The sequence below is a fragment of the Epinephelus lanceolatus genome, chromosome 18 (genome assembly GCF_041903045.1).
Source record: "Epinephelus lanceolatus isolate andai-2023 chromosome 18, ASM4190304v1, whole genome shotgun sequence".
NCBI lineage: Eukaryota > Metazoa > Chordata > Actinopteri > Perciformes > Serranidae > Epinephelus > Epinephelus lanceolatus.
Window position 1 is genome coordinate 22518887 of NC_135751.1, and position 17053 is coordinate 22535939.

The 17053-nt window shown below is 38.9% G+C and overlaps 2 protein-coding genes across 7 annotated transcripts; both read left to right on the plus strand.

The window, feature by feature from the left end:
• Positions 1-301: 301 nt before the first annotated feature.
• Positions 302-6914, plus strand: LOC117250809 (immunoglobulin lambda-1 light chain-like). Of its 4 annotated transcripts, XM_078161264.1 has the most exons (5): positions 302-432; positions 525-681; positions 3473-3641; positions 5502-5535; positions 6392-6914. In XM_078161264.1, exons 1-5 carry the CDS (start codon positions 393-395, stop codon positions 6718-6720), a joined length of 729 nt encoding a protein of 242 aa, XP_078017390.1. In that variant the 5' UTR covers positions 302-392; the 3' UTR covers positions 6721-6914. The 4 variants fall into 4 exon arrangements, with proteins under 4 accessions (XP_078017390.1, XP_078017389.1, XP_078017391.1 ...); XM_078161263.1 differs by lacking the exon at positions 3473-3641 and having other exon boundaries at positions 525-850; XM_078161265.1 differs by lacking the exons at positions 302-432; positions 525-681 and adding an exon at positions 3111-3223 and having other exon boundaries at positions 3316-3643; positions 5504-5535.
• Positions 6915-7795: 881 nt separating this feature from the next.
• On the plus strand, positions 7796-15129 carry LOC117250810 (immunoglobulin lambda-1 light chain-like). Of its 3 annotated transcripts, none has more exons than XM_078161270.1 (4): positions 7796-7924; positions 8017-8338; positions 13902-13936; positions 14800-15129. In XM_078161270.1, the coding sequence occupies exons 1-4, from the start codon at positions 7885-7887 to the stop codon at positions 15126-15128; spliced, it is 726 nt and encodes a 241-aa protein (XP_078017396.1). In that variant the 5' UTR covers positions 7796-7884; the 3' UTR covers position 15129. The 3 variants fall into 3 exon arrangements, with proteins under 3 accessions (XP_078017396.1, XP_078017395.1, XP_078017394.1); XM_078161269.1 differs by lacking the exons at positions 7796-7924; positions 8017-8338 and adding exons at positions 10192-10323; positions 10416-10738 and having other exon boundaries at positions 13903-13936; XM_078161268.1 differs by lacking the exons at positions 7796-7924; positions 8017-8338 and adding exons at positions 13095-13188; positions 13274-13599 and having other exon boundaries at positions 13903-13936.
• The last annotated feature ends 1924 nt before the right edge of the window (positions 15130-17053 follow it).

Here is a 17053-nt window from a genome sequence, read left to right on the forward strand (position 1 = left end):
AATGAATGCATCGATGTCTGTTGTTGATGTATGAAAAAAATGCTAAATGAAACACCAATGATAAAGCTTTCATGCATGAATTCCATCCATTAGGAACCAAAAACTAGTGACATCCATGTATACTTAAGTATTTTGTGACATCATGACACTGAATTTAGTAAATCATCGTCTACACTGGGTATAATGGATAAATGAAAGAAGATGAGAGTAAGAAATGTGAGAAAGCATGCAGAGTGAAGCAAAGCTCCTCCTCCTGTCAGTCACTCTCAGTTTCAGTGTGCTATTAAATTGCTCCTCCAGCACCTCCTCTCCTCATCCTCCAAAGCCTCTGATCTGTCAGCAGTAAGCTGACTTTCCAAGTTACAAGGCCATTCTCAGCACACACTGACAACATGCTGGGGACCCTCTGCACTCTCATCACTGCTCTAACATGTAAGGAGGCTGACTTACTGCAGCTTTGACCTCATGTTGGATTCATCAGTCTGTGTGTTTCTCTTGACTCCATGTCATCTTGTTGTTTCCAGGTGTGAGTGGTGTGACGGTGGTGACACAGAAGCCTCCTGTTGTGACGCTGAGGAAAGGAGAGACAGCCACCATGGACTGTAACCTGGGGACTGTGACTGGTTATGAAGCAGTCTGGTATAAACAGATTCCAGGAGGAGTTCCTCAGTATGTGCTGAGGTTTCATCACACCTATAGCTCTCCAAGATATGGCTCTGGCTTCTCCTCTCCAAAGTTCACATCTAATCATCAGTCAACAACAGATTATCGTTTGATCATCAACAATGTGGAGGAGGGAGACTCAGCAGTCTATTACTGTGCTACATGGGACGGCTCTGCTAATGAGGCTGTATCACAGTGATTTACACTGTGACAAAAACCTCCTCACACATACTTCTGCTTTTTGAGTCTCCAACAAACCTTGACTGAACCAAAAACAATGCTTTTTGTTGTATCTTTGTTTGTTATCAGATTTTTTCCAAAATGTCTGACATTCTCCAATAAGTACAGATATATAACTGCAGATGACCAGTCATCAGTCTGTGTGTTTCTCTATGTACTGGGGTTTTATCACGGCTGGAGCTCTGTTAAATATGGCTCTGGTTTCTCTTCTCCAAAGTTCACATCTAATCATCAGTCAACATCAGATTATCGTTTGATCATCAACAATGTGGAGGAGGGAGACTCAGCAGTCTATTACTGTCACACATGGGATGATTCTGCTAAAGAGGAGGTATCACAGTGATTTACACTGTGACAAAAACCTCCTCACTACATACTTCTGCTTTTTGAGTCTCCACTGAACACTGACTGAGTTGACGCTACGTTACACAATGCTGTTTGTTATATCTTTGTTTGTTTTATATCTCTACTTATTGAAGAATGTCAAAAGTTTTAATTTAATTTAACTGGTGAATGCAGAATGTTGATGACTGCAGATGACCAAAGATATCTGTGAATCACTCAGTTCATGTGTAACAGGTCCATCAACAGGCCCAATATTAATATTAAAACAGCCATACCTGTCTTTAATGGCTCAACAATGAGCAAATAAAAAGTCTAGGTCTCCATGCTTTGGAAACATGCCATTATTGTTCCAGTAGCCAAGTGTAACACACCTACAGAGTGAAATGATTTCAGGTCATTAGCTTTGACTTCTTTAGTTATGAAGTCCTTTGAGGAGCTTATTAAGAAAGAAGCTTTTAAACAAGTGGAGGATCAACTCCATCCTTTACAGTTTGCATACAGGCCTGGTAGAGGTGTGGAGGACGCTGTGGTCACCCTGTTACACTTTCTGTATGGGCATTTGGAGGGCCCCATGACTCATGCCAGACTTTATTGATTTCTCCTCAGCATTTAACACCATCCAGCCATTCCTGCTTGCAGAGAGGCTCATCTGCCATTTTAAACTTGATCTTAACCTGGTTGGTTGAATAATGGATTTTTTAACTGATAGGCCACAGTGTGTGAGAGTTAACAGTGTTATCTCCAACCGACTCTACTCTTCCACCGGTTCCCCCCAAGGTTGTTGTCTCTCCCCTCTTCTTCACATCATGTACACCAATGAGTGCAGAAGCAATTATAGGAACAGACACATCTTAAAGTTTGCTGATGATTCTGTTATTGTTAGTCTTCTTGAAAGAGAGGAACAGGATCATGGGCCAGTTGTGGATGATTTTGTGGTTTGGTGTGACGAGTCTTTCCTCCATCTACATTTGTCCAAAACAAAAAACATGGTATTTGATTTTAGGAAGTCGCCACCAAGCCCTCTGCCAACTGTTGTAAAAGGTGTTGATATTGGTGTAGTTGAGACATATAAATATCTGGGTGTTGTTCTTGACAACAAATTCACTTTTGAATCCCATGCTGATTTTACCTCGAAACAGGTCCAACAGAGACTTTATTTCTTGAGGAACATGAGCTCCTTTAATGTGTCCACTGAGATGATGATCCTATTTTGCAGGAGTTTCATTGAATCTGTTTGAACTTCCTGTGTTATTGCTTTGTTTGGAAACCTTAATCGATGTCTGAATCAACCAATGTCTTGTGAAAAGTGCCAGTAAAATCTCTGGGAGGAGTCAGAACAAGCTTTTGGCCATTTATAACAGGCAGGTACTTAGGAGGGCTAATGCTATACTGGTCTGTCAGGACCACCCACTTCAAGGGGAGTTTGAGCTGCTGTCCTCAGGTCGCCGTTTCAGGGCACCTGTTCAGAGGACTAAAAGATTTCATACGTCTTTCATTCCAAGTGCTATAAATCTGCTCAATAGCAGCTAACACCTTGTCTGTAGTCCTGCACTATCACAGCACATTTGCACACCTGCACTTAGGCATTCTTGCATTTTTGTACTTGATATGAAATTTCCATTCCCTTTAACTAGTATGTTGTTTTTTATCTCATGATTTGTATTTATTGTTGTTGCTGTTGTTGATAATGTGCCCCGCTTTCTCTGCCCCGTCTGCAGCCTGAGTTGGATCAAGTCTATTTTCAGATCATGGCACAAATGTGAGAAAGCATGCAGAGTGAAGCAAAGCTCCTCCTCTTGTCAGTCACTCTCAGTTTCAGTGTGCTATTAAATTGCTCCTCCAGCACCTCCTCTCCTCATCCTCCAAAGCCTCTGATCTGTCAGCAGTAAGCTGACTTTCCAAGTTACAAGACCATTCTCAGCACACACTGACAACATGCTGGGGACCCTCTGCACTCTCATCACTGCTCTAACATGTAAGGAGGCTGACTTACTGCAGCTTTGACCTCATGTTGGATTCATCAGTCTGTGTGTTTCTCTTGACTCCATGTCATCTTGTTGTTTCCAGGTGTGAGTGGTGTGACGGTGGTGACACAGAAGCCTCCTGTTGTGGCGCTGAGGAAAGGAGAGACAGCCACCATGGACTGTAACCTGGGGACTGTGATTGGTTATCCAGCAGTCTGGTATAAACAGATTCCAGGAGGAGTTCCTCAGTATATGCTGAGGTTTCGTCACAGCTGGAGCTCTGTTTATTATGGCTCTGGTTTCTCCTCTCCAAAGTTCACATCTAATCATCAGTCAACATCAGATTATCGTTTGATCGTCAACAATGTGGAGGAGGGAGACTCAGCAGTTTATTACTGTGCTACATGGGACAGCTCTGCTAATGAGTACGCATCACAGTGATTTACACTGTGACAAAAACCTCCTCACTACATACTTCTGCTTTTTGACTCTCTGACACATATCTTCTTGGAGTAAACCCATCAGCCAATGCTTTCTGTTACTTTCCATATGTATATATTAGAAATACATTTTAAAACTTCTAAACCATTTCATTGGATTCTCACATAATTAGTAGTAGCTAGTAAATGTTAAGCACAAGATCTATTGCACTGTTTGAAAAAACAATTGTTTACAGTAGATATTCATGTCTTTTGACACTCATAAACAGATGAAACACAGGTCTCCATTAATATGCAACATGCTACTTCAGTGAGAGCAAATTTATTAGAAAGGGTGGTAAGTTTAGGTGAGAAATCATCAGTTCATTAACTTTACACCCTGCTCATTAATGCTGTTTGCACATGCTGTACATACAGATATGTAGAGTGATATAGAGTGTTTATAACCTGAGGGATCACCATGACATGTGGAGTTCCTCAGGGCTCGATTATTGGGCCACAATTATTCAACCTGCACATGTTAATTCTATGACAATAATGGTTGTTATGACAGCTACGTAGACAACACTCAGATGTTTTTAGGTCTTTCACCAAGTCACCATAGTAGCTCAGACTCACTCTATCAATGCTTAGAGAAAATCAATACATGGAATTAAGTCTATTTAAGGAAATAACTGCACCTATTTATAACCTGAGTAGTCATGTTTAAAATAAAACTATACAGACATGAAGGAGTATTTATTTAGTGTGATCAGTCCTTTATGGAAAAATACTACAAAGTACAGAAACAATTCATGTGATACCAAAACTAGATTTAATACTTACAGAACATTAACAGACTTCATAAAGCTACATGAAGATGTGTTTCTTAAGAGCAGAAGAAAAAGTTTATAATGTGAAACCACGTACATGAAGTAGTTGATTTATAAATGAAAACAGAGCTGAGTGTTGAAACTCCTCCTCCTCCACTTCTCCTCTCCTCAGTGTCTTTATAAGCTTCAGTCTCTCTTCTCCTCACACTCCAACCCTGCTCACCTCTCAGCTGGACAGTAAGGGACGTTTACACCACACACTGACAACATGCTGGGGACCCTCTGCACTCTCATCACTGCTCTAACATGTAAGATATTCTTCTCAGTCCTTTTATAGCCCATATTTTCACACACAAACCTTTGACTCATGTATTTTTCTTTGTATGTTGACAGATGTTGATGCAGTGAAAGTGGTGACCCAGACGCCTGCTGTCCACACAGTTTCTACAGGACAACAAGTTGTTCTCAACTGCAACATTCAGAGATATGATAGCCAATATGTCAGCTGGTATAAACAGGTTCCTGGTGAAGCTCCTCAGTTTGTTCTGAGATTTTTCCATTCTAACAGTGCACCAGACTACTTTGGATCAGGATTCTCCTCAGACAGATTCAACTCTAAATCCTCATCAAACATAGATTACCAGTTCATCATAAAGCGGACAGAGACAGGAGACTCTGCTGTCTATTACTGTGCAACATGGGACACCTCTACTCAGGAGTGGGTATCACAGTGATTCACACTGTGACAAAAACCTGAGTGAGAGACTCACTGCAGATTTTATGAATTCTGACCAAAATCATTGAATTTAAATCAGTAAACTGGATACAAAACAAGAACAGACATTAAATAAATTCCCCAAAAGAAACAAAAGTGTTTGAAACAAGTCCAGCAGTGTTTTGGAATATAATGAGACTGATGAAGTGAAGAGACATTGACAGTGAAAGTTGGTCTCAACAGGATGTTTCAGTTCCACTCCCCTCATTAGTGAGAGTCAGGAGGTTTTTGTACAGCCATGTGTACAAACTGAATCACTGTGGTATTCGGACAAGGCACCAAGCTGATTGTGACAAGTAAGTACTTTTTAACTCATCATAAAACAGCACAGATTTTATGTTTCTCATTCAAATTAAGAGAAAATGGTCAATTCATAATCTGATAAATAAAAAGAAAGAAAGAAATATTCAACACATTGTTTGGTGAATAATAGATAAGTGGTTCTACATCTGTTTGATATCAGGCTGTGTGTCTGAAGGCAAACGATCACAATTTTTAAGTATTTTTTACAAATATTCAGAAGGTTTTTTGATGGCAAAGGAGTTTTAAACATTTGGGCAACATTTACAAGATTATTTATTTTCATAACTTATGACAAGTTTTAACATTTCAAAACTCTGCATTAATTATTCTGTAAAGAGTATTTTATATTGTGACATTAATAGTAAAATATGGTTCTTGTGATATTTATTTACTTATCCTCTAATGATCTGAAATATTTTAAACTTTATGTGAATATGATTGTGGCTGTTTGAAGTATTATTTTTATTAGGTGGTTAGATAGACACCACAAAGCAAAGTGACTTCTGATATACCTGAAACTGTCACAGTGATTTAAATTATATTAGAATTTTAATAACATTATGTAAAGTACAGAGAGTGAATTAATGACAGTTTCCACCTTAACAATAAAATTAACTAATGAAAAATATTTCTAAATTTGTGATTGATGGATTGTTGATGTTTTAAAAAGCACACTGCTCATATTTTAGGTGATGATTTCTAAATGTGTTTGCAGATTCAAAATGCTTAACTTCTTCAACGTGTTGGTTATATCGTCAACACAAGCAATAAATGAATCTCCTACTGTCATGCTTTGTGTTAATGATTTGACTCCTAGTTATCTGATGAATGTCCTTTGTGTATCTTCAGGCTCCAGCCTCCCTCCTCCTGTCCTGACAGTCTTCCCTCCGTCCAGTGCTGAGCTCCAGTCCAACAAAGCCTCTCTGGTCTGTCTGTCCAGTCAGTCTGTGCCTTTTGCAGATGTGAGCTGGTTGCTTGGTGGGAGTCCAGTGAGCAGTGGGATCTCTACCAGCACCGCTGTTCAGCAAGCAGACCAGACGTTCCAAATCAGCAGCTATCTGGCCGTCCAGACGTCAGACTGGAACATGGATAAGGTTTACACATGTAAAGTGTCTTTGGGCTCCCAGACTGCAGAGAAAAACATCAACAAGTCCCACTGTCCCACTGAAGAACAGTAGAGGAGCACAATGAGCATTTAACATCTGCTTCTTTACTCTTTGTGCTGTTTGCTCATTACAAGGTTTACATGGTAGAAAAGATGTGTCTGCATGCTTGTAATAAATGTTGTGACAGTTAGGTGGAGGTGTTGTATCAGCTTTGCAAATGCTGCAGTTTTCAACAATCATTCAATAAAATAAGACAAAAAAAAACAGTTGAAAAAGTGTTTGTATTTATTTGTACTTGTGAAAACATCATTTAAAATGACAATGTTCTGCAAATGTTGTCACCTTGACTAGATTGTATTTTTCTCCTGTTGTTCATGTCACTGATAATAATCCTGGCGACAAAGACAACAGACAGACTTGTTTCTTTAATATTTATATTCAAAATCATAAAACAACATTGCTATTAGGTGTTAATTTGCAATAAAAGCACAGCAGAAAGATGAATATGACTTTGCCTTGTTTTAGTTGCTCACAGTCGTTAAGACGTTAGAAAAATCAGATGACATGAGCAAATGAAACTGAGTTTTCATCCTCCATCAGTGAAGCATCACCTCTCTACTCCTCCCTCTCTTCCTTCCCAGGATGCACCTGCAGGCTTCCTCTCCTTATTTATAGCTCCATGTAAATGAAGAGGTCAAGTGTCAGCTCTCTGTAAAATCAGAGGGAACTGTCTCTGACTGCAAACACACTGAGAGTTTAATCATTAACAGGTTGTAAATCAAATACAGTTTACGTCTAATGTCTGTAAATTACAATATGTACATGTGAGCAGAGCCAAAGTTTATATCCTCTAGCAGATGTCTGTTGTTGACGTATGAAAAACCTGCTCAATGATACAAATATGATAAAGCTTTCATGCATGAATTCCATACATTAGGAACCAAAAAATAGTGACATTCATCTATACTGAAGTATTTTGTGACATCATGACACTGAATTTAGTAAATCATCATCTACACTGGGTATAATGGATAAATGAAAGAAGATGAGAGTAAGAAATGTGAGAAAGCATGCAGAGTGAAGCAAAGCTCCTCCTCCTGTCAGTCACTCTCAGTTTCAGTGTGCTATTAAATTGCTCCTCCAGCACCTCCTCTCCTCATCCTCCAAAGCCTCTGATCTGTCAGCAGTAAGCTGACTTTCCAAGTTACAAGGCCATTCTCAGCACACACTGACAACATGCTGGGGACCCTCTGCACTCTCATCACTGCTCTAACATGTAAGGAGGCTGACTTACTGCAGCTTTGACCTCATGTTGGATTCATCAGTCTGTGTGTTTCTCTTGACTCCATGTCATCTTGTTGTTTCCAGGTGTGAGTGGTGTGACGGTGGTGACACAGAAGCCTCCTGTTATGACGCTGAGGAAAGGAGAGACAGCCACCATGGACTGTAACCTGGGGACTAGTACTGATAAAGCCATCTGGTATAAACAGATTCCAGGAGGAGTTCCTCATTATGTACTGGGGTTTTATCACGGCTGGAGCTCTGTTAAATATGGCTCTGGTTTCTCCTCTCCAAAGTTCACATCTAATCATCAGTCAACATCAGATTATCGTTTGATCATCAACAATGTGGAGGAGGGAGACTCAGCAGTCTATTACTGTCACACATGGGATAGTTCTGCTAAAGAGGAGGTATCACAGTGATTTACACTGTGACAAAAACCTCCTCACTACATACTTCTGCTTTTTGAGTCTCCACTGAACACTGACTGAGTTGACGCTACGTTACACAATGTTGTTTGTTATATCTTTGTTTGTTTTATATCTCTACTTATTGAAGAATGTCAAAAGTTTTAATTTAATTTAACTGGTGAATGCAGAATGTTGATGACTGCAGATGACCAAAGATATCTGTGAAGCACTCAGTTCATGTGTAACAGGTCCATCAACAGGCCCAATATTAATATTAAAACAGCCATACCTGTCTTTAATGGCTCAACAATGAGCAAATAGAAAGTCTAGGTCTCCATGCTTTGGAAACATGCCATTATTGTCCCAGTAGCCAAGTGTAACACATCTACAGAGTGAAATGATTTAAGGTCAGTAGCTTTGACTTCTTTAGTTATGAAGTCCTTTGAGGAACTTATTAAGAAAGAAGCTTTAAAACAGGTGGAGGATCAACTCCATCCTTTACAGTTTGCATACAGGCCTGGTAGAGGTGTGGAGGACGCTGTGGTCACCCTGTTACACTTTCTGTATGGGCATTTGGAGGGCCCTATGTCTCATGCCAGACTTTATTGATTTCTCCTCAGCATTTAACACCATCCAGCCATTCCTGCTTGCAGAGAGGCTCATCTGCCATTTTAAACTTGATCTTTGTAAAATGGATTTTTTAACTGATAGGCCACAGTGTGTGAGAGTTAACAGTGTTATCTCCAACCGACTCTACTCTTCCACTGGTTCCCCCCAAGGTTGTTGTCTCTCCCCTCTTCTTCACATCATGCACACCAATGAGTGCAGAAGCAATTATAGGAACAGACACATCTTAAAGTTTGCTGATGATTCTGTTATTGTTAGTCTTCTTGAAAGAGAGGAACAGGATCATGGGCCAGTTGTGGATGATTTTGTGGTTTGGTGCGACGAGTCTTTCCTCCATCTAAATTTGTCCAAAACAAAAAACATGGTAATTGATTTTAGGAAGTCGCCACCAAGCCCTCTGCCAACTGTTGTAAAAGGTGTTGATATTGGTGTAGTTGAGACATATAAATATCTGGGTGTTGCTCTTGACAACAAATTGACTTTTGAATCCCATGCTGATTTTACCTCGAAACAGGTCCAACAGAGACTTTATTTCTTGAGGAACATGAGCTCCTTTAATGTGTCCACTGAAATGATGACGCTCTTTTACAGGAGTTTCATTGAATCTGTTTGAACTTCCTGTGTTATTGTTTGGTTTGGAAACCTTAATCGATGTCTGAATCAACCAATGTCTTGTGAAAAGTGCCAGTAAAATCTCAGGGAGGAGTCAGAACAAGCTTTTGGCCATTTATAACAGGCAGGTACTTAGGAGGGCTAATGCTATACTGGTCTGTCAGGACCACCCACTTCAAGGGGAGTTTGAGCTGCTGTCCTCAGGTCGCCGTTTCAGGGCACCTGTTCAGAGGACTAAAAGATTTCATACATCTTTCATTCCAAGTGCTATAAATCTGCTCAGTAGCAGCTAGCACCTTGTCTGTACTCCTGCACTATCACGGCACATTTTGCACACCTGCACTTAGGCATTCTTGCATTTTGTACTTGATATGAAATTTCCATTCCCTTGAACTAGTATGTTGTTTGTTGTTTTTTATCTCATGATTTGTATTTATTGTTGTTGCTGTTGCTGATGATGTGCCCCGCTTTCTCTGCCCCACCTGCAGCCTTAGTTGGATCAAGTCTATTTTCAGATCATGGCACAAATGTGAGAAAGCATGCAGAGTGAAGCAAAGCTCCTCCTCCTGTCAGTCACTCTCAGTTTCAGTGTGGTATTAAATTGCTCCTCCAGCACCTCCTCTCCTCATCCTCCAAAGCCTCTGATCTGTCAGCAGTAAGCTGACTTTCCAAGTTACAAGGCCATTCTCAGCACACACTGACAACATGCTGGGGACCCTCTGCACTCTCATCACTGCTCTAACATGTAAGGAGGCTGACTTACTGCAGCTTTGACCTCATGTTGGATTCATCAGTCTGTGTGTTTCTCTTGACTCCATGTCATCTTGTTGTTTCCAGGTGTGAGTGGTGTGACGGTGGTGACACAGAAGCCTCCTGTTGTGACGCTGAGGAAAGGAGAGACAGCCACCATGGACTGTAACCTGGGGACTGGTACTAATCAAGCAGTCTGGTATAAACAGATTCCAGGAGGAGTTCCTCAGTATGTGCTGAGGTTTTATCACAGCTGGAGCTCTGTACAGTATGGCTCTGGTTTCTCTTCTCCAAAGTTCACATCTAATCATCAGTCAACATCAGATTATCGTTTGATCATCAACAATGTGGAGGAGGGAGACTCAGCAGTCTATCACTGTAAGACATGGGACAGCTCTGTCAACGAGTACGTATCACAGTGATTTACACTGTGACAAAAACCTCCTCACACATACTTCTGCTTTTTGAGTCTCTGACACATCTTGTCTGGGAGTAAAGCCATCAGCCAATTCTTCACATTAAGCCTCAGATCTTAGTGGTAGTAACTTACAGTATGTCATGTGTATGTTCTTTAATGCAAAAATAGACAATATGCTTGCTGGTAAATGTTAACCACAAGATCTATTACACTGTTGGACAAATCAGTGAACAGTAAATATTCATGTCTTTTGCGGCTCATAAAAATAAACAAGTTATTAAAAGTTCTGAGCAGATTCTCATTTGCTGATCCAAACACAGATTATGTGATAAATCTTTCTTGACAAAAATGCTCTGGTGCACATGTAGTGAGGATTGTTACACAAACATGTCTTGTATTATATTGTTATGTTGCAGTTTGTCCCTCTTCATGAACAGGATCAAAGGTCATCTGGCAGCCAAAGTTACAAAAACTAGAAGTCACGTGCAGCTAAAACACAACCAAACAAAAGTCTCCACTGATATGGAGTAATGGTTAATGAGAAAAACAGAACGTGGTTATTAGTATCAGCAAAGTTACTCAACATGGCTATATATCCAGTATACCAAAATAAGGTGGTACAATGAATAGGCCTACATAATATTTGATGATGAAGATAACAAAGGTACGATGCCCTGCTAATTATTAAACAGTTTATTATGTGTATGCTACACGATAAATCTTGAGCTTCTAACATGAACCACCTATTCGTTTCTATGTTTAATTTTAAAGAGAGTAAATGTCTGATAGCACTCCTACATGCACACAAGAGAAATGTAATGATAATATGTAATAATATGACGATTCATGGTGATGAGCAAAAGACATTATGAAACATGAGATTGCTGGTACAAAATGATCTACAGATATGACACTGAATCACATTCAGAATGTTTTTCATTAATGAATAAAACGCTGAGTATAGTTTTGAAACTCCTCCTCCTGCACTTCTCCTCTCCTTCAGTCTCTCTCAGTCAGTCATTGTAAACAGTAAATATTCATGTCTTTTGACACGAATAAAAATTAACTAGTTTTGAAGAATTTACAGCAGATTCTCATTTGCTGATCCAGATTCAGACAATGAAATGGATATTTCTTGACATAAATTCAGCAGTGCACATGTTTGTTTTTTCCTTCTTTATGAACAGGTCAAAGGGTCATCTGACAGTCAAAACTGACACAAACTAGAAGTCGTGCAGCTGAAACATGACCAAATGAAAGTCTTACTTTCACCTGACAACATTTCATTTATATTTTGTGATTTGAGATGTGTTTCCAACAGATGAAACACAGGTCTCCATTAATATGCAAAATGCTACTTCAGTGAGAGCAAATTTATTTAGAAAGGGTGATAAGTTTAGGTGAGAACTGATTAGTTCATTAACTTTACACCCTGCTCATTAACACTGTTTGCACATGCTGCACATACAGATATGTATGTGATATAGAGTGCTTATAATCTGAGGGATCACCATGACATGTGGAGTTCCTCAGGGCTCGATTATTGGGCCGCAGTTATTCAACCTGTACATGCTAATTCTATGACAATAATGGTTGTTATCACAGCTACATAGACAACACTCAGATGTTTTTAGTTCTTTCACCAAGTGACCATAGTCACTCAGACTCACTCTATCAATGCTTAGAGAAAATCAATATCTGGAATTAAATCTATTCAAGGAAATAATGGAAAGAAGTAAAAAGATGAAAGAATGAAAGGTATTGATCAGCTTGATTCCACAGCTATAAAGACAAAAACCTCATCAGAAACTTGGTGTTTAAAGCAGACTCAGATCTGAGCTTCAGCAGTGTCATCAAGTCAATGACTAAAACAGCATTTTACCATCTTAAACAAAGATCAGTAACTGGAGGTCTCATAGTAAGGAAAGTGTCATAAACATAAAGTCAACATTTGCATTTACACCATTTTATCCCCAAGACTTAACCATGTTTACTGCACCTATTTATAACCTGAGTAGTCATGTTTAACATAAAACTATACAAACATGAAGGAGTATTTATTTAGTGTGATCAGTCCTTTATGGAAAAATACTACAAAGTACAGAAACAATTCATGTGATACCAAAACTAGATTTAATACTTGCAGAACATTAACAGACTTCATAAAGCTACATGAAGATGTGTTTCTTAAGAGCAGAAGAAAAACATTATAATGTGAAACCACGTACATGAAGTAGTTGATTTATAAAAGAAACCAGAGCTGAGTGTTGAAACTCCTCCTCCTCCTCCACTTCTCCTCTCCTCAGTGTCTTTATAAGCTTCAGTCTCTCTTCTCCTCACACTCCAACCCTGCTCACCTCTCAGCTGGACAGTAAGGGACGTTTACACCACACACTGACAACATGCTGGGGACCCTCTGCACTCTCATCACTGCTCTAACATGTAAGATATTCTTCTCAGTCCTTTTATAGCCCATATTTTCACACACAAACCTTTGACTCATGTATTTTTCTCTGTATGTTGACAGATGTTGATGCAGTGATAGTGCTGACCCAGACACCTGCTGTCCACACAGTTTCTACAGGACAACAAGTTGTTCTCAACTGCAACATTCAGAGATATGATAGTGCCGATGTCAGTTGGTATAAACAGGTTCCTGGTGAAGCTCCTCAGTTTGTTCTCTATTTTTTTCTTGGGGATGGTTCACTCAACTTTGGATCAGGATTCTCCTCAGACAGATTCAACTCTAAATCCTCATCAAACATAGATTACCAGTTCATCATAAAGCGGACAGAGACAGGAGACTCTGCTGTCTATTACTGTCGGACATGGGACAACTCTGCTAAGGAGCATGTATCACAGTGATTCACACTGTGACAAAAACCTCAGTGAGAGACTCACTGCAGATTTTATGAATTCTGACCAAAATCAAACAATTAAAATCAGTAAACTTTGAACAAAGCAAGGACAGACATTAAATAAATCCCTGTAAAGAGACAAAAGTGTTTTTAGTGTTTTGGAATATAATGAGAGTGATGAAGTGAAGAGACATTGACAGTGAAAGTTGGTCTCAACAGGATGTTTCAGTTCCACTCCCCTCATTAGTGAGAGTCAGGAGGTTTTTGTACAGCCATGTGTACAAACTGAATCACTGTGGTATTCGGACAAGGCACCAAGCTGATTGTGACAAGTAAGTACTTTTTAACTCATCATAAAACAGCACAGATTTTATGTTTCTCATTCAAATTCAGAGAAAATGGTCAATTTATAATCTGATAAATAAAAAAATAAGACAGAAATATTCAACACATTGTTTGGTGAATAATAGATAAGTGGTTCTACATCTGTTTGATATCAGGCTGTGTGTCTGAAGGCAAACGATCACAATTTTTAAGTATTTTCTACAAATATTCAGAAGGCTTTTTGATGGCAAAGGAGTTTTAAACATTTGGGCAACATTTACAAGATTATTTATTTTCATAACTTATGACAAGTTTTAACATTTCAAAACTCTGCATTAATTATTCTGTAAAGAGTATTTTATATTGTGACATTAATAGTAAAATATTGTTCTTTTGATATTTATTTACTTATCCTCTAACGTTCTGATATATTTTAAACTTCATGTGAATATGATTGTGGATGTTTGAAGTATTATTTTTATTAGGTGGTTAGATAGACACCACAAAGCAAAGTGACTTCTGATATACCTGAAACTGTCACAGTGATTTAAATTATTATATTAGAATTTTAATAACATTATGTAAAGTACAGAGAGTGAATTAATGACAGTTTCCACCTTAACAATTAAAATTAACTAATGAAAAAAAAATTCTAAATTTGTGATTGATGGATTGTTGATGTTTGAAAAAGGATCACTGCTCATATTTTAGGTGATGATTTCTAAATGTGTTTGCAGATTCAAAATGCTTAACTTCTTCAGCGTGTTGGTTATATCATCAACACAAGCAATAAATGAATCTCCTGCTGTCATGCTTTGTGTTAATGATTTGACTCCTAGTTATCTGATGAATGTCCTTTGTGTATCTTCAGGCTCCAGCCTCCCTCCTCCTGTCCTGACAGTCTTCCCTCCGTCCAGTGCTGAGCTCCAGTCCAACAAAGCCTCTCTGGTCTGTCTGTCCAGTCAGTCTGTGCCTTTTGCAGATGTGAGCTGGTTGCTTGGTGGGAGTCCAGTGAGCAGTGGGATCTCTACCAGCACCGCTGTTCAGCAAGCAGACCAGACGTTCCAAATCAGCAGCTATCTGGCCGTCCAGACGTCAGACTGGAACATGGATAAGGTTTACACATGTAAAGTGTCTTTGGGCTCCCAGACTGCAGAGAAAAACATCAACAAGTCCCACTGTCCCACTGAAGAACAGTAGAGGAGCACAATGAGCATTTAACATCTGCTTCTTTACTCTTTGTGCTGTTTGCTCATTACAAGGTTTACATGTTAGAAAAGATGTGTCTGCATGCTTGTAATAAATGTTGTGACAGTTAGGTGGAGGTGTTGTATCAGCTTTGCAAATGCTGCAGTTTTCAACAATCATTCAATAAAATAAGAAAAAAAAAATGCTGAAAAGGTGTTTGTATTTATTTGTACTTGTGAAAACATTTAACATCTGCTTCTTTACTCTTTGTGCTGTTTGCTCATTACAAGGTTTTGTAGTGTAATATTTACTATAGTGTTCGTACTGTACCTTTAAACTGACCTTTAAAAGATATGTGTTGAAGCAATATAATCTGTGCAACTGACAAATTACACACTGGTTTAATATTTCATGTATTCTTATGACACACACACACTCATTGAGCACTTAAGCATTGTGGTGGAGAAGTACCTAGGACTCACTGTGAATCATTTCTAAAAATAGCATGAGGATGGGTTCAGAAAACACTAGTGGAAAGTTAGGGGAATTGCAGTTTGTCCTGATAATGACCCTAGAGGGGGAAGGACTAAAAAAGTGCAAACTCAGCAGAAATGTGACACCGATATGGTGGGAAGGACTAAAAAAGTGCAAACTCAGCAGAAATGCGACACCTTTATGATCAGCGGCCAGTGGAAAAGTTTAAGGAAAAGAGATGACTCAGCAGAAATTCTACGATAAAAGAGCGAGCGCAAACAAAGAAATTTCAGTCTTGCTCCGGAGCTTGACTCATTGAGTTGTGATGTGTTTGTTGCCTGCGAGCACATTAAACTCAGTTGCATCTGATTCTACGTGTCTCCAGTGATTTTTTGACCTCTGAGTATTTGAGTTTTTGATATCTAATGGAAGACAAAGAAAGTCCGTTTGAGAAGAGAAGAGCGAGGTCGCGAGCTTTCTGGCACGGCTCGGGACCTTGACTTTTTTGCTTCCACAGTTTCCATGTTAGAAAAGATGTGTCTGCATGCTTGTAATAAATGTTGTGACAGTTAGGTGGAGGTGTTGTATCAGCTTTGCAAATGCTGCGTTTTTCAACAATCATTCAATAAAATAAGAAAAAAAACCTGCTGAAAAAGTGTTTGTATTTATTTGTACTTGTGAAAACATCATTTAAAAGGATAATGTTCTGCAAATGTTGTCACCTTGACTAGATTGTATTTTTCTCCTGTTGTTCATCTCACTGATAATAATCCTGGACACAAAGACAACAGACAGACTTGTTTCTTTAATATTTATATTCAAAATCATAAAGCAACATTGTTATTAGGTGTTAATTTGCAATAAAAGCACAGCAGAAAGATGAATATGACTTTGCCTTGTTTTAGTTGCTCACAGTCGTTAAGACGTTAGAAAAATCAGATGACATGAACAAATGAAACTGAGTTTTCATCCTCCATCAGTGAAGCATCACCTCTCTACTCCTCCCTCTCTTCCTTCCCAGGATGCACCTGCAGGCCTCCTCTCCTTATTTATAGCTCCATGTAAATGAAGAGGTCAAGTGTCAGCTCTCTGTAAAATCAGAGGGAACTGTCTCTGACTGCAAACACACTGAGAGTTTAATCATTAACAGGTTGTAAATCAAATACAGTTTACGTCTAATGTCTGTAAATTACAATATATACATGTAATATATACATGTGAGCAGAGCCAAAGTTTATATCCTTTAGCAGATGTCTGTTGTTGATGTATGAAAAACCTGCTCAATGATACAAATATGATAAAGCTTTCATGCATGAATTCCATCCATTAGGAACCAAAAAAAGTGACATTCATCTATACTGAAGTATTTTGTGACATCATGGATGGACATCATAATGGATAAATGAAAGAAGATGAGAGTAAGAAATGTGAGAAAGCATACAGAGTGAAGCAAAGCTCCTCCT